Source organism: Panthera onca, chromosome D1 (genome assembly GCF_046562875.1).
Source record: "Panthera onca isolate mPanOnc1 chromosome D1, mPanOnc1 haplotype 2, whole genome shotgun sequence".
In the NCBI taxonomy this organism is placed as follows: domain Eukaryota; kingdom Metazoa; phylum Chordata; class Mammalia; order Carnivora; family Felidae; genus Panthera; species Panthera onca.
This window is the reverse complement of record NC_138348.1, coordinates 105,068,469-105,088,319: the sequence shown is the minus strand read 5'-3', so window position 1 is coordinate 105,088,319 and position 19,851 is coordinate 105,068,469. Positions and strand designations below refer to the sequence as shown.

General features: G+C 40.6%; 2 protein-coding genes and 1 long non-coding RNA gene across 15 annotated transcripts in view; 2 read left to right on the top strand and 1 right to left on the bottom strand.

The window, feature by feature from the left end:
* The window catches only part of DIXDC1 (DIX domain containing 1), a 73,624-nt gene extending 66,114 nt beyond the window's left edge, over positions 1 to 7,510 (top strand). For 7 of the 11 annotated variants that reach the window (XM_060604684.3, XM_078432733.2, XM_078432732.2 and 4 more), the window contains 3 exons: positions 1,909 to 2,014; positions 2,963 to 3,071; positions 4,167 to 7,510. In XM_060604684.3, coding sequence (XP_060460667.1) covers positions 1,909 to 2,014; positions 2,963 to 3,071; positions 4,167 to 4,247 — 296 coding nt within the window. In that variant the 3' untranslated portion in view covers positions 4,248 to 7,510. Of the gene's footprint in view, positions 1 to 1,908; positions 2,015 to 2,962; positions 3,169 to 4,166 lie in introns of all 11 variants that reach the window. The other 4 variants (XM_060604689.3, XM_060604690.3, XR_013550020.2 and 1 more) reach the window with 3 other exon arrangements.
* LOC132660861 (uncharacterized) lies at positions 621 to 9,600 on the bottom strand. 3 transcript variants are annotated; one of them, XR_013550023.1, is made up of 4 exons: positions 9,088 to 9,202; positions 4,086 to 4,216; positions 1,409 to 1,668; positions 621 to 943 (listed from the first exon to the last, which is right to left on the bottom strand). It is a non-coding gene; the product is annotated as an uncharacterized LOC132660861 (long non-coding RNA). The 3 variants fall into 3 exon arrangements; XR_013550024.1 differs by lacking the exons at positions 621 to 943; positions 9,088 to 9,202 and adding an exon at positions 9,481 to 9,600 and having other exon boundaries at positions 1,087 to 1,668; XR_013550022.1 differs by lacking the exon at positions 621 to 943 and having other exon boundaries at positions 1,087 to 1,668.
* Positions 9,601 to 9,743: 143 nt separating this feature from the next.
* DLAT (dihydrolipoamide S-acetyltransferase) overlaps positions 9,744 to 19,851 on the top strand; it is a 28,955-nt gene continuing 18,847 nt past the window's right edge. The window contains exons 1-7 of the mRNA XM_078432734.2: positions 9,744 to 10,093; positions 10,579 to 10,680; positions 11,012 to 11,136; positions 11,295 to 11,448; positions 14,290 to 14,416; positions 16,165 to 16,352; positions 18,116 to 18,269. Of these exons, the coding sequence (XP_078288860.1) occupies positions 9,815 to 10,093; positions 10,579 to 10,680; positions 11,012 to 11,136; positions 11,295 to 11,448; positions 14,290 to 14,416; positions 16,165 to 16,352; positions 18,116 to 18,269 (1,129 nt within the window). The 5' untranslated portion in view covers positions 9,744 to 9,814. The remainder of the gene's footprint in view (positions 10,094 to 10,578; positions 10,681 to 11,011; positions 11,137 to 11,294; positions 11,449 to 14,289; positions 14,417 to 16,164; positions 16,353 to 18,115; positions 18,270 to 19,851) is intronic.

Below are 19,851 nucleotides of genomic sequence, written 5' to 3'. Positions count from 1 at the left end.
GCTGCTGTGGAAAAGTTTGGTGGTTCCTCAAAAACCTAAATATAGAATTACTATATGAGCCAGCAATTCCATTCCTAGGTGTCAATACTCAAAAGAATTAAAGGCAAGAATTCAAAAAAAAAAAAAAAAAAAAAACCAAACTTGTACATAGCATTATTCACAATAGCTAAAAGGTAGAAACAACCCAAATGTTCATTACTCAAAGAATGGATCAACAAAGTCTGGCACGTGCAGACAATGGAATATTATCCGTCCACAGAAAGGAATGAAGCACCGATAACATGTTGTAACATGGATAAACCTTGAAAAGGTTCTGTTAAGTGAATGATGTCAGACACAAAAGGATAGAAGTTGGGTGAATCCTTTTATTTTTATTTATTTTTTAAATCTGGTTGTTTTTTTTTTTAATTTTTTTTTTAACGTTTATTTATTTTTGAGACAGAGAGAGACAGAGCATGAACGGGGGAAGAGCAGAGAGAGAGGGAGACACAGAATCGGAAGCAGGCTCCAGGCTCTGGGCCATCAGCCCAGAGCCTGACGCAGGGCTCGAACTCACGGACCGTGAGATCGTGACCTGGCTGAAGTTGGACGCTTAACCGACTGAGCCACCCAGGCGCCCCTTTAAATCTGTTTTTAAATAAACATAACTCTAGAGGAATTTAAAGATGGTGGTACACCAAAAGTAACCTTAACAAAAATCCCAATCCCAGCTCAGTTCCTGTCTAGATTAACAATCCCTACTAATGGCTGGGGAACAAGCAGTGTGCGCATTTCTAAACAAAAACATTTTGTAAGTCACTCTCTACTGTCTTACATATGATGTCTGACATTCAGTAGTAAATTAGGAGACATCCACAAAAGCAAGAAAGACGCAAGCCACTGTTAAGAGTCCATCAGTGTCTACGCAAGAGTAGATTCAGATATGACAAGGATGTTGAAATGCCTAGAATAAGTTAAGAAAATATGTGTAAGTGGAATTGCAGGAGAGATTTTAGTATTATAACAATTACATTAAGTAGATTATAAGATACAACAATAATTGTTCGTTCTTATGATAAAAGTTTCCTAATTAGTCTTTTCTCCTATTAAAGTCATAATCATAGGTACTTATTAATTAAAAATTTTCCTTAAGTACCTATACAAAGGGTAGAGATAAGATGTGGACCAAGGAATTTGAGTTAAAAACCATGGGACCCACACATATAGATCCTGTGTAGCCAAGAGATAAGGTAGGTCTTGTACCTTTATTTTTATTTTTTTAAGTTTATTTATTTATTTTGAGAGAGAGCATGCTAGCAGGGGAAGGACAGAGAAAGAGAGGGAGAGAGAGACTCCCACGCAGGCTCTGTGCTGTCAGCACAGGTGGTCACTTAACCAGCTGAGCCACCCAGGCACCCTGGTCTCATACCTTTGGTACAGGAAGCATAAGGCCCCTTGGAATCTCAGTTTCTAACGTTACTGTGCTCCTGTGATTCTCGTCCCTGCTCATTTCTCTGTCCGTGGATTGCATGAGCATTTTCTCCCGCTGTCTGAATGTTGGCTGTGTCTGTAGCTCCTGCTATTGCGTCCATTCTTCCTTTGCTGAAATCTTGCCTGGCTTCTTTGACCTCTTTTGACTCTGAGCAACAATGCCTGTCAGGAAAGTTCCTGTTCCCTGCTAGAAATAACCTGGAACGGGTGAGAAATGGCTTCATGATAGTGTCCATGTCCGAAGCACCTCCTGGCTTTGTGGCCTCAGTGGTGACTTCCTGTGGCTCATACCCTGTGGACGTGGTGTTTTGCAAGGGTGTGAAAGCTGTGCTGTGACCTCAGGCAGCTTCCTTCTCCTGGGACACTCTGAATAACTGGAAATGAGGGGTGGTTGGGAGCACATTCGGTTCTGACCATAGAGTCTTTCTCTGATTGCAGAGTTGCCTCACTCACAGAGCTCTCCGGCTGTCAGCAGCACCTGCACTAAAGTGCTCTATTTCACTGACCGGTCACTTACACCCTTCATGGTCAATATACCAAAGAGGTGAGATTCTGGGATCGTTATTCCTCTTTTAAAAAGGACAGGGGGCAGAATCAGTAGTTACTGCCCATGCAACCATCTGAGCAGTGTTTGAGAATCAGTACAGTGCAGTAAGAATACAGGATCAGGGTTCTAGTCTCATTGTTACCACTAACCAGCGGCACTACAAGGGACATGTCTTGATCTGCTTCTGGGTACAGACACCGTAATAGCACTTCCAGTCCTGATACACAGATATGTTCCAAGTTAGGAAAAATAATTTTTTTAAGGGCTCATAAAATAGCTCCGCTGATAGCCATAGATCACACACTAGCCCTCCAGGCTGTTCCTCACTGATCTTGGTACTGTCTGATGACTGCATCTGAGCAGTTGAGAATTCACGTTAACAGCCTTCAAACATTCATTTATGCTCCCTTGTAAGGCAAATGGCTTTGAAAGAAAGATTTTTTTTTTTTTTTTTTAACTCTGGAACCAACTACTGAGAGAAGGAGTAGGCTGCCCCTTTCCTAGAGAGTTTGCTTACTTGTTGTGGGCTAGAGGGGAGCTTTCTGAAGCTGGAAGGATGAAGATGGTGAAATGGAACATTGTTGCAGAGAAGGAAATCAGAGAACTTAGACATATTGATGGCTCAGCAAATTAGATCTCCGAGACAGTATGTCTTATTTCCAGAGTAAAACAGGGAAAAGTGATTTGGCTGCTGCTGAAACAATACATCTCTTTTAAATTCCCAGATCACCCCAGATGGAATGCCATTCTCATTCCCTCATGGTGACTGGCTCCCTCAGCTCTGCTCTTGTAGAATTGTCTGGGTTATCAGGGGCAGGGACCTAACAAGGCCATGCTGTTTTTTCCTGGAGAGTCTTTGGCAGGGGCCTGGGTTTAAAGCTAACGTCTCATCTTTCCAGCCTACTGATGAACAGTCTGTTTTAGCACTCTTGCCTTTTGTTGCAGGTTGGGGGAGGTGACACTAAAGGATTTTAAAGCAGCCATTGACCGGGAGGGGAATCACCGGTATCATTTTAAAGCGCTGGATCCTGAGTTTGGCACTGTCAAAGAGGAGGTACAGAATCCGAGGGGAGTCTGGGTGGTGTGCTGCTGATTCCCAGAGCCACCTCCTCAGGGACTGATACCCAGCAGTACCCGAGTTCCCTAACCAGGTCAGCGGAATTTCCCAGAGCCTCAGACCACAGTCTGATTACCCTAGACCTAGATGGTCAGGGAATTGCACAAGGAGTTGACAGCTTCTTCGCTTCAAGGACTTAACCACTTTGACCAGACTTGGATACAGTTACTGATTTTACTAAGGAAAGAACCTAAGCTTGAACAAACGCCTGGTTTGGGGGTCCCTTTTCTATGTGCAGTCAAATCTTAGAAACCTTTCTGCTTCCTACATAGAGTAAAATAGGTATGAATATATGGAACTGTACATTGTGATGGTAGTTTCTCAGATAGTGAAAATGAGGAACTTCTAGAAAATCACCTATGCTTATTCTCAACTCCTTGACTATATTCTTAGCCTACGCCTCTCTTTATAATCCATCTGCCATATACAGGGAAGAGAATTCTGGGTTCTGACATATTACAAGTGGTTGCATTGTGATTAAAGCTGATGTTTTATTTCATAAATATTTCCTCAACATGCTTTAATAGCCCTGTTGTATTGGTGGCTTAAGAAATTCATTGAATGAATGAATAAAAAGAACTGCATGTTCTTTTGGTCTTCTTTCTAACCCTTTCTTTATAATACTTGGGACCGAAATTTTCCCCTTTCTCACTTGTGTAATGCTTATGCTGCTGCTTTCTCCCAAGGAGCCCAAAGTGCTTCATGGTTAGTAATATATTAAATCTTATTGATCTCCATGAGCAAAGCAGAGTTAGGGATGCTTTTACCATTTCATAGATGTAGAACTAAGAATATATAGTACATAATAACATATAATAATGTATTGCATGCATTAAAAATATTAAATACATAAATATGTAGTTATAACTTTAGGGACAGAACCAAAGGGACATAGCCTCTAGCTTCAGGCTTTTCTCTATATTTTCTTATCCTTTATGTTTGAGATCTTACTTTTAGCAGCAGCAGTTGTCTAGTGAGAGTCACTGTCTTATCCTGTTATTTTTTCACTGTGGCTTCTTTTTCTTCCTCTAGGTTTTCCACGATGACGATGCCATCCCTGGTTGGGAAGGGAAAATTGTAGCCTGGGTGGAAGAAGACCATGGAGAGAATTAATGCTGAGTATTAGACTGGGGGCTTGTGGAACTTGGCACCCCCTGGCTGTTTCACTCAGGAAAGAGGACTAAAACCAGAATACACTAAGAAGTTTCTAGTTCGTGCTACCAAAACAGAAGCTTCTCCAAGTGTAACAGCCCCAGGCCAGTGCTGTTTCTGTGCCTGGTATACGTAGTACATTTTTTAAAACCCCTGTCAACTGTAGACCATGGGTCCATCTGGAGTTCCTTGTCCGTGGGAACACAGTGTTTTATTCTACTCTGAGGACAACAAACCAAAGGCCTTAACCAATGGGAATGGATGATCCCGCTCCTGTAGGGGCATGGCTGCTATTATCTGGAACCTGGGAATTGGATGCATCACTCCTGTGTGTTACAGTTTTATTTTAATTGGCCTCAATGGTTGCAGCAATCAGAGTCCCAGCATTTGTACTCACAGACAAGGCAAAGGTACCAGCTTTTTTGCTTCTTTGCAGCTATTGCAAACCAAGAATAACTCATGAGGCGGTACCAAAGATGAAAACCCACTCTTCAGGAATTTTTTGGACCGGACATGGATGGTGCTGAACTGTTGACTGGATGGAAAAAGCCCATATTGTGCTATACTTGCTAAAACCGCGATTGAGGAAGACCTTTGGCTGCCTCTTGTGTCTTAACTGGTTCTGCAACTTGTCCTTTAGCCCATGGAGGGCATGTTTCATGTACTGCCAGTTTTCTCTAGGGACTCTGTCACTGTAGAGCCATGTTTTCCCCTTCCAACTGATGAACTTTGTGTTTGAAAGGAAAAAGGAGTTTAAAGTCTCCTTAAAAATCCAGGCGGGTATGGAAAGGTGCTGCTACCCATATTTTCTTGACTTTCTTTCTCTCATGACTTCCTGTAGCTCGTGGCATCTCCTCTGCAGTCAAAAGGAGACAGACCATTAATTTTGGTATTTGTGATTTATGAGTACTGAGCATGAGTCACTGGTCTGCCCCTCCTCATTTCAAGGCCAGAGTTATTTTCTATTATATATTTAGTCTAGGTTGATCCTTTAGGGCACAATAGGAACCATGGGGCATGGAGCATGAGTTGTGAATGGCAGGGTTGATTCTGGGTAAAAAACCTAGAATCCTTTCTCATGTGCAACACTGTCCAGTGTAGAAGCTAAAAGAAGAGTTAAACTTTCAGAGATTACTGAATAACTAGGGTTTTCTCAGTCACTTACCAAACACCATCAACTAATCAGCCATATGTATATATATGTATGTATGTACACACACACACACACACACACACACACACACACACACACATATTCATTCCCCAAAGCAGTCAGCCTGTGACCACTGCCAACCAGAAGAGTCAGACATGTCAGTTCTGGGTTCTTGATCTGTCTGTCTCTATTTCATCTCCCTTTTCCAACTGTTTTAACAAACTACTCACTGGAGCTCTGAAATGACATTTTGTTGTTTTATATAGATGTGTCTTTTAAAAATAGTTCATGTTTGGAGAATTCTTTTGTACTCATTTGCCTTTTGTCTGAGAACCATGTCTATTTTTGTAACTTGAGTGTGAGTTCTGTATCTTCTCACATTCCGTATACTGTATCCATTTTCTAGAGAACCCAGTAGCTTTTATACAGGCTCTTCTCCTAGCCCTTGTGGTTTCAGAACAAGCTTTATTTTGTTACAAGTATGCTGATGACAACTAACTCCTGGTTCTAATTCTACCTGCCATTTTCCTTGTGGAGGTAGTTTCATGTTGTGGAGGTAGTTTTACATAATCTATTTGATTGCTCCTCTAGCAGATGGAAGGAGCTCATAAGATACCTGATATCTTTCAGTAAGTTCGCTTGATCTCCTTTTGAAGAATTTCTCATCAAAAATGACTGGGAAAGTTTGGGACAGTCAGTCAAAAGCAAGAATAATACATTATGAAGCAAACAGAAGAAAACAGTATATTCTGAGTGTTTTTTTCCCCCAGGAAGTCTGGAGTAAAAGTCCTCATGTCACCAATTTCTCTGTTGCATGAATTTTAGTGTTTTGCTATAAGACAGCATGAGAGTTGTCAGGCCAAAATCCGTTACTGTATTTCCAGTACAATTGATCTTGAGTGTCTGTTTCTTTAGTTTTTACTTGTCAGTTTTCTTTGAGCAAACGTCCTTACCGTTATGGAGAATTTAACTTTTCAGAGAAAATTGAATGGAAGAAAAATGCCAAAGTCCTTCACCTTATTTGGCTTTTATAGCTCTGTCCTTTGGAAGAGGAGATGCATGGCCTTAGTGCCTCTATAGAAATCTGAAGTTGAAGTCAGGGGAGAAAAGGAGATAATTTTTTCCCCTTTAGCTCATGAATCTCCTATGCCACAGGTAATAACGAAACACCCGGATTACAGGATGTCACTCCAGTAATTCTTGTGTACAGTGTATTGGCAATCCTCATTCCGGTTTCTGAAGACCAGAACCTTGTGAGGAAGTGTTGTGCTTTGGTTCCTTCTGGTTTGAATTGATTCCTGTTTGTTACTCTGGCTGTACTAGAAGCCTCTTGATTTATTCAGAGAACTGTCCCCTAGTGACATTTTTGAGGGATAGTCCATCCTGACACTGCTGAAATTCTCTTTGAAAAAACCAAGGGACTAGAATGTCTTGAGCTCAAATAACCTCTAAATCCTGTTAGATTAAAAAAAAAATGATCCTCTCACAAAAACTAGTTTAGAAGAAAGCTCAGTTCCTCAAAAGTCATCATTTAAAAATTGACAACTATTCTCAGTTCCCTAAATTAGCTGGAATTGAAACACTATATAATTTGTACCTAAAGAATTTGAGTTAAACTCTCCTTATTGGCATTCTTACTTAGTACCATTTCAGCTCCTTTTGACCAGGATAGTTGAAAATTAGGGAAAACACATCAAATCCAAGAGGACTCTAATAATTACTGAAAAGCAATTATGGCATAATTATAATTTTCATTTTTTCCATAAAATAAGCATTATGATTGCACACTCCTATTGTCTGAATTTATGTAAGAGGTATAGCTTGCTTAAAATATATATGTAAAATTATATTTTTCTTAGAAACATGGATGTTTGCAAGCATTGCTTTCAAAGAGATTACCACCATGCATTCTCCCTGTTTTGTTTTCATGAAGACTGTGTTATACCAGAGGCTTCTGACTATCAAAGTGATAACCAGTTTTTTAACTGCCTGTATGTACCAGATTTGTGAACTAATTTTTAAAAAAGCAGAAAAAACCATGAATAAAATGGAGTTTGCAAACTAAATACCATTCATCATTTTCACTTGTGTTTATTGACCGAAATTAATCAGTAAAGCCATTTACATTTAGTGAAAGTCCATTCCCTCAAGTGATCTCCCTGGTAACATGTTTACTCATTACTTGGGGAGCGGAGATAAGGATTACTTCATTGCTATAGACATTTTACTGTTGTTATTTCAAATGTAAGCACAAAACATTATTACTGTCAAAGAAAATTCATTGACTTAGCACTTCTTTTGAAATTATATGTAAATGTGCAAACAAATAAGAACCTGAGCATCAACTATGTAACAAAAGTCTTTTTTTTTTTAAATGTTTATTTTTGAGGGAGAGACAGAGTGTGAGCAGGAAAGGGGCAGAGAGAGAGGGAGACACAGAATCCGAAGCAGGCTCCAGGCTCTGAGCTGCCAGCACAGAGCCCGACGCGGGGCTCAAACCCATGAGCCATGAGATTATGACCAGAGCTGAAGTCGGACACCCAACCGACTGACTGAGCCACCCAGGAGCCCCTGTATGACAAAAGTCTTTAATGCAAAAGAGACATTAGAGACTTTCAAAAATGTGTATTTAAAACAACCAGGGGCACCTGGGTGGCTCAGTTGGTTAAGCCTCCAACTTCAGCTCAGGTCTTAATCTTGCAGTTTGGTTCATGGAGTTCAAGCCCGGCGAATGGCTCTGTGCTGACAGCTTAGAGCCTGGAGTCTGCTTCGGATTCTGTGTCTCCCTCTCTCTCTCTCTCAAAAATAAATAAACATCAAAAAAATAATAAAATAACAAAAGAAAACCAAACTTCATTAAAAAAAACAACCAACTATTCAGTCCACTCAACAACTGCATCTCTTTCTCTGCCATCTCATTTTTTTACTTTTTACAGTTTCCTATTTGAGTATGAAATAGTACTGTCTTTAATTTTCCAAATGTTTAATTACTAGCAAAGGCTGACATATTTTCAAATGTTGGTTTTTCCTTTTTTTCTTTTTCTTGGTGTTCTATGACCATCTGTACACTGGGGACTTAGAGATCTAAATGCAGCTCAGAAATGAGGTTTTTTTTTTTTTAATTACAGGATGATAATCCTACAGAAGCGTACCTAACAAATGTTGTAGGTAACTTCATTTAATTCAAACCACACGAACTCAACCTCCACTATTTACCAGATACTATACTAAACTCCGGGCATACATCAAAGAACAATATAGACATGCTCCCCGCTCTCACGGGGTTATAGTTTAGTTTCGGTATGAAATACTTCAAGCATAACAGGGGCACCTGGGGGGGCTCAGTCGTTTAAGTGTGGGACTACACCTCAGGTCGTTATCTCACAGAGCGCCTGAGCCCTATAGCTCGGAGCCTAGAGCCTGCTTCAGATTGTCTCCGTCTCTGCCCCTCCCCGTCACGCTCTGGCTCCCAAAATATGAATGAACATTTTAAAAATTAAAAAAAAAAAAAAAAAGAAATATGTCAAGCATAACGAAGTTTTTTGCGATCTAAAGGGATTCTATAGATTAGAAACGCAAATCTGTTTTGTAACCTTGTATCTTCCTACGCTTAGTCCCGTTACGGCACAGCTGAATGGGGAAACTAACCTTCCGTTTGGCTGCCCTTCATTTGGCTGGAAAACCTGTTCACTGGGATTGCCGGTTATGCTACAAACGCGAAACTAAAGCTTTGTAACCTCCCGCAGACTGCACCGAGTGAGGCCCACACCTGAGCACGGAAGGGTCAGGAAGGGCGGGAGCGGGGGTGGGGGAGGTTACACCACAGAAACGAGCTGACCCGCTCCGCTCGCCAAACCTTCCTCAGCGCCCCAAGACCGCGCCCTTGGCCTCGGGCTCTCAGCATCAGGCGCGTCCTCCCGCTCACCACTCCGCTTTTCTCAAAACTTGGCCACTCCCCTCAGCCCACCTCTCAGACCATTCTGCCTTTAGTAGCCGGCTCTTGCCGCCTTTTTAGGCCCCTCCCTGGCGGCTCCGTCTTACCCTGAGATGCCTTAGGACCCTTCCACCTTCCTACTCCTCCCTGCGTCTCATTTCTCCCAAACTTGCCCCTACGTTGCCTCCGCTGGAACACCCCTGCCCCCGTGGCTCCAAAGTAGTCGCCCCTACCCGCTGTGGGCCACCCGTTACCCTACTACCGGCAGAACAGCTGACGTTCCACCCATTTCTGGTCTGGGGAGGGGTGCCGCCAACCTTTTGGAGCCCATTTTACGACAATGTGCGGCTGCGCGGTGTGGCTGACGGCAACGCCGCACTGCTCTTGGAGAGGTCACTCCGGAGACGGCGTTGGTTTTGGGGTGTGGGGGTCGCTGGCAGTATGTGGCGAGTCTGTGCTCGACGGGCACGGAATGTGGCCCCAAGGGCAGGATTCGGGGCTCGGTGGACCGCCTTGCGGGAGGACCCGGGAGCTCCCTGCGTGACCCCGCGGGCTGGCGCGGCTCCGGCTCGTTGCAGCAGCGGGACCGCGGGGTATGGCAGGGTCCGCGCACTCTGCGGGTGGAGCCCCAGCTCGTGGGCCACACCGAGGAATCGCCTCGCGCTGCAGCTTTTGGGATCGCCTAGCCGCCGCTGTTACAGCCTGCCCCCGCATCAGAAGGTGAGCCCCAGACCTGCCCTTCACGGGAGCCAGTTTGTCCTTCAGGGCAGACTTCTTGGCGTTGGAATCTTCTCTCTGAGTCCTTAGTGATCCTCCTCCCCGTTCCTAGTATGTATCATTTGTCCTTTCTCCAATACCCAGCTTTGCTCTGGCTGTTGAGCTTATCTTTCTGATCTGTTTATTCTATTGAAGGGAAAGAATTCCAGGCTTCCCTCTCCTGGTCTAGTCCATTGAAAGGAGGGTTCCAAACCTGAAGCTATTTGTGCAGTGTCTGCTGAATTAGGTGCTCTGTCAGTCCCGCAGGATTGTGGAGCAGGAACCCTGTCACTGGAGAACTGGTGGCAGGAACTCCCTTTCTGTCCCCAGTGCCCGGCATGAGATGAGACTCAGTACACTCTTCGCATTAAGTAAAATTGAATGAAATGTTAAACCAGACTGAGAGATAACATTTTTTTTAATTTATTGTTTCTCCTTTTTTCCTCCAGGTTCCATTGCCCTCTCTTTCCCCCACAATGCAGGCAGGCACCATAGCCCGTTGGGAAAAAAAGGAAGGGGAAAAAATCAATGAGGGTGAACTAATTGCAGAGGTAAGTTGTTTAAAATATGGAAATGAGTCAGAAGGAACTGGCTTAGCTACACTGAGTGTTCGCTTTCCGGATAGGTACTTACTCTTTTTGCTTAAGAAACTTAGACGGTTTTTACAACCTGATATTAGAGAAGGTTGATTAGAGATGCTGTCAGCAACTAGCCAGACTGATTTTTAGCTAAGGTGTTTTTTTTAAATAATTCCTTTCAGATCTATAATAAGAGGCTTTATCTTCACATCTTCACCAGACTGTTGAATTGTGTGATTCTAGGCACAATCTAATAAATTTCATACTGGTAGCACGAGCTTAAGCTCCTGCTTTGTGTTAAAAGGTCGAAACTGATAAGGCCACTGTTGGATTTGAGAGCCTGGAGGAGTGTTACATGGCAAAGATACTTGTGGCTGAAGGTACCAGAGATGTTCCAGTTGGAGCAATCATCTGCATCACAGTTGAGAAGTGAGTAGTACTTTGGTAATTTGTGGAACTTATGTGCTTGGTGGAGTATTTAAACCCAGAATTGAGAAAATAGGAGTTAAAGGTTTCTAATTCTACTTTTCTAGGAGGTAAACTTGCCTTATAACTCCCTGTATTTACGCATTCCTTCTCTTCCTTAGGCCTGAGGATATTGAGGCCTTTAAAAATTACACACTGGATTCCGCGGCAGCACCTACCCCGCAAGCAGCGGCAACACCAACCCCCGCTGCCCCTGCTTCACCACCCACACCTTCTGCTCAGGCTCCTGGTAGCTCCTATCCCACTCACATGCAGGTGAGCCTCAGCCTCTGGGTGTTTGCTCTAGAAAATTTATTGTTCATTATTTTTCATCGATGGCTATCCCATCCTGGACACTGGTGTTAAATATGGCTAGCTCTTGTCATTTGAAAGTAAGTTGAGATTGAAACATGAAAATTGAGTTTTATTCCTAGCTGTTATTTCCAGGTATATGAACTAGGACAATTCCTTTAACCTTTCCCAACCTCCACGTGGTAGACAAGATAGTTCTTGGCAGTGTTCGTTCAAGAACATTATAGAGTGTTTAGTAGGCCTCACACGTTATCTATTGAATAAAAGTCATCAGTTGATATTTTTCTTTGACATACGGTGTTTTTTTCTAAGAGTGGGTGAAGTAGTCCAGCAATATTAATAAATGAGGAAACTGACAATAAAGAGTCAGTGTAAAATAAACATATATAATAGCATTGCAAAAGAGCTGAAGGGAATAAATAGTAATCACTGTTGGTTCTGTTAAATCTGTTTCTAAGAGACTAAAGCAGTTTATTAGATACTAGGGTTATCCCATGTATATTTGTGTTTTGAATATTGGAAATGGGTAAAAAAGCAGCTGGCCTTTTTCTTAAGGTTTAAAACTAAAACTTTTCTTTCACCTAGTGTATTTGTAGAAATTTCTGTATAGGAATCATTTTCTTTTTTGGGCATGATGTTCTTCTCCGTGGTCTGTTGTTAATAGACGTTTTGTGTGGTGACGTTTTGTGCGATGTTCAGTTCACACATTTATTTCATCCTGTTTAGCAAACTGTCTCTCACTACATAAGACTCACTCATTTTTCTCCATTTTCTGTGTGTAGCTTTGTGTGCAAAGTGTTACAGTTGTGTCTTAATTATCCTTTAAGATACTGTGTAGAGATTATTGGCCTCACTAGTTTTTAAGAAGTAGGTGGAGATGACAACTTCTGAGCAGAAAAAAACATTTAAAAAAGTTTGTAATTAGCATTCCAAGTTTGTGTTTCTTCTTTTTCATGCCTTCCTGAGGCTTTATTTGAAATGATTTTTCTCTCAGCATAATCCTGGTGTTGAGAGGAAGCAAACAAAACCCATAATAACGGAGTAAAGCGTCTAAATTCAGTGGACACACAAGCCATACGAATGTCAAAGCACTTTTTCATTTAGGTCAGCCAATCTGATGTTTAGATTTTATTGGGGCGGAAGTCACTGTTGTAAGAACAGTTCTTTTGTTTATTTTTCCTGCAAAGGGTGAGAGTTTTACTTGTTCCTTACCAATTTGGATGCCTTTTGTTTCTTTTTCTTGTTTGATTGCTTGTGGCTAGGACTTCCAGTACTATGTTGAATAAAAGTGAGAGTAGACATCCTTGTCTTCTTCTTGATCTTAGAAGGAAAGCTCTCAGTTTTTCACCATTGAAGGTGATATTAGCTATAGGTTTGTCATATATGGCCTTTACTATGTTGAGGTATGTTCCCTCTAAACCTACTTTGCTGAAGGTTTTTATCATGAATGGGTATTGTACTTCATCATGTGCTTTTTCTGCATCTGTCAAAATGATCATATGGTTTTTATCCTTTTTGTTATTAATGTGATCTGTCACATTGATTTGTAAATATTGAATCATTCTTGCATCCCTGGAATAAATCTCTTTGATCGTGGTGAATGAATTTTTTTTGAATGTATTGTTGGATTCAGTTTGCTAATATTTTGTTAAGGAGTTTTGCATCTATGTTTATCAGATATTGGCTGTAGTGATTTTTTTTGGGTTTTTTTTGGGGGGGGGGTTTTGGTTTGTTTTTTTTTTTTTTTTTTTTTTTTTGGTGGTTTAGGTATCAGGGTAGTGCTGGCCTTGTAGAATGAATTTGGAAATTTTTCTTCCTCTTTTATTTTTTGGAATAGTTGAGCAGACTAGGTATTAACTCCTCTTTATTTTTTTTCAAGTTTACTTATTTTGAGAATGAGAGCATGTGTGTGCACAAGCAGGCAAGGGGCAAGAGGGAGGGTGGGAGAGAGAGAGAGGGAGAGGGAATCCCAAGCAGGGTCCACACTGTCAGTGCAGAGCCCGAAATTGGGCTCGATCCCACGAACTGTGAGATCATGACCTGAGCTAAAATCAGGAGTCAGATGCTTAACCAACTAAGCCACCCAGGTGTCCTGGTATTAACTCTTCTTTAAATGTTTGGTAGAATTCATCTGTGAAGCCATCTGTGGACTTTTGTTTGTTGGGAGTTTTGGGTTCAGTTTCGGTGTTAGTGATTGGTCTGTTCAAGTTTTCAGTTTCTTCCCAGTTCAATTTTGGAAAGTTATATGTTTCTAGTAATTTATCCATTTCTTCTCAGTTATTCAATTTGTTGGTATATAATTTTTCATAACGTTCTTTTTTTTTTATCTTGGTAAGGTATCCGGAAGTTTGGGAGAATGAAGTTTCCTCTGAGTAAAAGGATATATGCTCATACAGAGCACAGCAAAATTTTAATGAAATACTCTAGACCAAGGTCATTCTGTGGAAATGAAAAATTCTAGCTTAACCTATGTAATAAAAAAGAAGAAAAGATATTCTGTGTTTAGAGATGTAATTGAATTAATTTTGACTATCTAGGAAGAAATCTTTCATGTATACCCATTGCTTTTAACTTTGGAGGGGGAGGAATCAAAGTATGAGTGATAATGTAAAGCTTGAGATTTGAAGGATGATTTAACTGGTGGGGCATTGAGGCATTGAACTTTTACTTTAGGAAGGCATTAGACAGATGGGAATTTGGATCATCAGAGTCACTATCATTCCATAAAGCTATTGAAGCTTGCTTGAGTGCCATTGTTTCCAAGTCTTCCTCGTATTAAGCAGTAATGTGTGTTTATTTCTGCAGGTGGTTCTTCCTGCCCTCTCTCCCACCATGACCATGGGCACAGTTCAGAGATGGGAAAAAAAAGTGGGTGAGAAGCTAAGTGAAGGAGATTTATTGGCAGAGATAGAGACTGACAAGGCCACTATAGGTGAGATTTCTTCAGCTCTTAATGGTTGAGGCACTGAGTTTTCCAATGAGGGAAGAGGATTGCCGTCCTATCCTATAATGAGTGAGTGATAACATGAAAAATTTTAATTTTGGGGATTCGTTTCCTGGAACAGAATATGTCATAACAGAAGTGTATGTAGTGGGATTTGTCAGTTCCACACCACACTCTAAATGAATCAAGGATATGTCAACTTAGACATTATTTTTAGGTTAGAGTTTGCTTCTTAACATTCTTATGTTGCTAAGAAGCTACATCAGAACCGCCATTCTCTAAACTGGGCAAGGGAAAAAAGAAGAAACATGAGAAAAGTACTTCTAAGGCAGGAAAATACCAAAGAATTTAAGATGACTGTGAGGAAAAACTAAAACCAGGGTTTGGATTGGTTTCATAGTTTGAGAACGACTGATAGAGTCATGATACCTGTTTGGGTATCATGTCACGTTTCCATGTATTCCCTTTCTGATTCATTGTTATGCTCAGAACAAAACCCACCTAGACAATTGTATATTTGTGATGATATTTACAGATAATTAGTAGATGAATCTATTTCCTGTCCAGTCCTCAAAGATGCAGTGGGAGATTCTGGGCATCCTCTGCAATGGTGGTTTTTAGATTGTGTTCTTCCAACCCCCTGAGTCATTGATGGTACTTTGGGGCAAGGAGACTTCATGACAGGACTTTGTTGTGCCCTGCCCCTTTTCCCAACTTCCACCAGGGCAACCACTTTTTTATCCTTTTGTATATTGTATTCCTCCCAGAAGATTTTATTAGAAGAAAGGATTCTGTTTGTGAAAAAAGATATAAACAAACATCTTGGTAACAATAGATGAGCTTTGCATTTTAACTTGAATACCAGTATAGCTATGGAGATAGTATTCTAGAGACTCTAGGCACTGGAGAAGTATTACCTTGGTCCAACTCTATTGTGGCCCTGAAGTCTTTTTTTTTTTTTTTTTAAATCTCTTATTGGATATTAATGCTTAACTGGAGAAGGGAAAGATTCGTCAAAGATGTGTTCATCAGGGAGAGGCACAACACAACAGAAAGCCCAGATCTGCAAGGCAAAAATTGTCCTCTGCGATGGCTTCTTTTAGTTTTACTTTTGAAACACTTCACATTGGAGTTCTTTCCAAGAGCAGTAGCTGAATAAAATGTTAAGTTGTAAATTCCTTAGAAACCCTAGTAATACCATATTCTTTACATTGGAATAGTTGAATACCCAATATAATCTCTTTGAAAAACTCCAAAGGTGCTTTTAGGGGCATAATTTATCCCACATCACTGTCAAACCTAGTAGTTCCCTTAATTTAACATCCATGTGTTAGCAGTACAGCTGATGTCATACTGGTACAGTTGATGCCAGCTTGAGGTCTTATGGGTCTGTGTAGGGGCTTCCCTTAGAGATGTTTTTAGAAAAATATTCAGAATTAACTACTGTCTGTAATCTCTCATAGTGCACTAAACAGCTATTTATTTAGTATTTACTTTGTACCAGGTACTGTTTCTAGGTTCTTGGAAAATATTAATTCTTATAACGTCCCTGTGAGGTAGGTATTATCGTTACCCCATTTTGTAGTTGAAGGAGCTGTGACATAGAGAGGTAGAGTAGCTCACCAAAGGTTGGGTAGCTAGCTTGAAGGAGAAGAGCTTTTTACTTAAAACTGCTTTGAGTTTGGTGAGATAGTGGAGTCCCTTAAGTCCCATAATGGTTTTTCTTTCTTTTCAAGGTTTTGAAGTACAGGAAGAGGGTTACCTGGCAAAAATCCTGATCCCTGAAGGCACAAGAGATGTCCCTCTAGGAACCCCACTCTGTATCATTGTAGAAAAAGAGGAAGATATACCAGCATTTGCTGACTATAGGCCAACTGAAGTAACTGATTTAAAACCACAAGCACCACCATCTCCTCCACCCCCGGTATGTATGCTTCTAGAATTGAGGAAACATTACCTTGTTCATCTCTAAATTAAGGGATTAGACTGGATAATATCCTAGGTTCCTTCCCACCCTAAGACTCTATGAATAAAGAAGGAGATAGTTAGGGGCACCTGGCTGGCTCAGTTGGAGGAGCGCATGACTTGATCTTGGGATTGTGAATCCAAGCCCCATGTTGGGTATAGAGATTACTTAAAAAAAAAAAAAAAAAAAAAATCTGAAAAAGAAAAACAAAAAAAGATGGACATAGTGAGCATTTGTGGAGATCTACAGGTATGTGGCACTGCACTGCCCACCTAATAGTTGTTTGACCTGTGTCTGTTTCTTTTTTCCTACTGTCATGAGGTCTGCTGAGAACAAAGCTGAGATGACATGTTCTTTTTATGCTTTAGGTGTAGATGTGTATATGGGAGTTAATACTTCATTCCCCAGTTTCTGTAGAATTTATTATATATTGTTGACTCATGAACAACACAGGGACTGGGGCACAAACTGCGCCCTTGCAAATCCATGTATAACTTTGGATTCCCCCCAAATTTAACTGCTAAGCCTGCTATTGACCAGAAGCCTTAACCAACAGCGTAGACAGTCCATTAACATATATTTAGTATATTATATAGATTGTATGCTGTATTCTTAAAGCACACTAGAGAAAGAAGATGTTATTAAAATCATAAAGGAGAGAAAACAGATTTACAGTCCCATACCATAAAAATCCGTGTGTAAGTGTGCCTGTGTAGTTCAGACTCATGTCGTTGGAGGGTCAACTAATCTTTGTTACTGTCAGTACTCTTGGTATTTGCTTATGATAGTGGGTCAGGTTTCTGTTTATAATACATTAGAACCTTGATGTAGCATGGCTTGTTTTGCTTAGAATTTAGTCTTGTTGCTTATATGCTCTACATTATATACTATATATCTATTATGTACTTGTGTGAAGTCCAGGCATAGATAACATTATCACCAGCCTTCTGTAGATGTTAGAATCATGTGAGTTTAGATTACGTACAATATTTTTGTCAAAGGAAACTTGATTTCTTACTGCCCTACGTTTGTGGGGAGCTGGCAAGTAGTAGTGCTCGTTTATTAAGATATTTTCAACATGGAACCTTCAGCATAATTTATTACTTTGAAATGACGATAACTGAAAACAAAAACCATGTTGGTCATGTAAGAAAATGAGAATAAGAGGGGCGCCTGGGTGGCTCAGTCGGTTAAGCGTCTGACTTCGGCTCAGGTCATGATCTCGCGGTCCGTGAGTTCGAGCCCCGCGTCGGGCTCTGTGCTGACAGCTCGGAGCCTGGAGCCTGTTTCAGATTCTGTATCTCCCTCTCTCTGACCCTCCCCCATTCATGCTCTGTCTCTCTCTGTCTCAAAAATAAAAAACAAAGGTTAAAAAAAAAATTTTTTTTTTAAATAAAAAAAAAAAAAATGAGAATAAGAAGCAGCAAGAGAGTAACGTGAAGAAAGCCTATGAAGATATTATATACTGGATAACAGTATTAAATTTCCTGCCTCTCCATGTTATCACAAAGATAACTTGGTACTGTCTTTGACATAAAGTATTGTTGTTCCTCTTCATATTGTTATATTAAGTTGGTTAAGCAGGGGAAATGTGCATTATGATCTTTGAGAGAAAGATAAAAATTACTTAATATATCTTGACTTCTTAATAAAATGTAAACTCCTTATCTTTCAGACCAGCCTTTGCAGTGGTGAATTAACAATCTAACTTTTTTCAAAAGGTGGCCCCTGTTCCTCCAACTCCCCAACCTGTAGCCCCTACACCTTCAGCCACCCGCCCTACTACTCCTGCTGGACCAAAGGGAAGGTTGTTCGTTAGTCCTCTTGCAAAGAAATTGGCAGCAGAGAAAGGGATTGACCTTACGCAGGTAAAAGGTAAGTCTGTCTCTGTGGAATAGGGTTGTAAAGATAAAACTCACTTGAGTTTCCTTCTTAAGACTAGCAAGTACAACTATACAGTCATCTTACATGGAACAGTAGGGAGAAGGATGAGAGAGTGAAATAATCTCCTTTGTTGCCACCACAGATAGGGAAACTTGTGCTGTATTCAGTCCATTTAGGATCTACCTATATAGTATAGATAGCCTTTTTCTTTCTCGGTTCTTGGGAACTACTTAATTGTTGGTGAAAGTATAATGTGCTTGTGCAGCAAAGTTGAATTTTATGACTTGACCTTGTATTAAGAAGTCTCTGTTAGTGAACAAAACCTAAACCTGGGGTGATTTGAAATGACTTTGAATAATAGAATTCATATAAAACTGAACTAAAGCTCCTTGAGGGCAAAGGGAAATGTCTTACTCCTATCTTTCTCTCCCCAAAGAGAAAGTATAGCTTAGTGGTAAGAGTATGGGGTCTTGAATCAGACCATCTGGGGTTTACTCCTGGCTCTATCATCTTCTGTGTAATATGGCTTTAGGTGAATTACTTGTGTATGTCTATAGATGAATTACTTAAACCATCTGCTCTTCCATCTGTAAAACTGAAATGATGTGTACGTTAAAACAGGCAAAGGGCTTAAGACAATATCTAGAGGATAATAGGTACTCAACAAATGTTAGTTCTGTTCATATTAATATTATTGCCTGGCATTTAAATAAGTATCTTTGAGCTAAAATTAAATGTAAGGTAATTAGTGTACATACTTGAACAAAGTGGAAATTACTAATCCTGAAGCCTGGTTTGATGGCTTCTGCTATGAGCTAGTCACTGAATTACCGCATTTAGCGCTTCTTTTCTTGAAATAAGAATTCTCATTCACCATTTTTTGGATAAGAAGATACTCTTTTTTTTTTTTTTAATTTTTATTTATTTTTGAAGGAAAGAGAGAGAGCATGAACAGGGGAGGGACAGAGAGAGAGGGAGACACAGAATTCAAGGCAGGCTCCAGGATCTGAGCTGTCAGTACTCAGCCCGACCGGTGCTCGAACTCACGGACTGTGAGATCATGACCTGAGCTGAAGTCAGACGCTTAACTAACTGAGCCACCCAGGTGCCCCAAGAAGATACTCTTAAGGGATCTCTCTTTATGTTAAGTAGTAAAGTTGCAATTTGAGTCTAGATACTGGTTATTTCCCCAGTTGTCTGGCTGTGGGCATTCAGTGCTGGTTATCATCTGTCTGCTGGCTTTTGTTTCATGCTTGGAAGCAAGCCAGTCCCCAAAGAATAAGAATAGAATGTTGTAAATTTTTTGGACCTCAGAGGATTTTTGTAATATTTTAAGATGCTTTTTTCCATCTTCATGTTGTTTCAATGGCATATGGCCACTTTTTTATGTTATTTGGGACTAGAATTAGCAAAGTAAGTTGGGATAGATTTTAAGGGGAGGAGGGGCTGGATTAATAATTATATCTGAAGAATTTAGACAAGTGAAGAAGGACCGTTTATGAGATACTTAGCAACATTGGCTGCCATACACAAGATGTGAGTGGGGAAATCCCCATGTTCTTATCAGGCAATT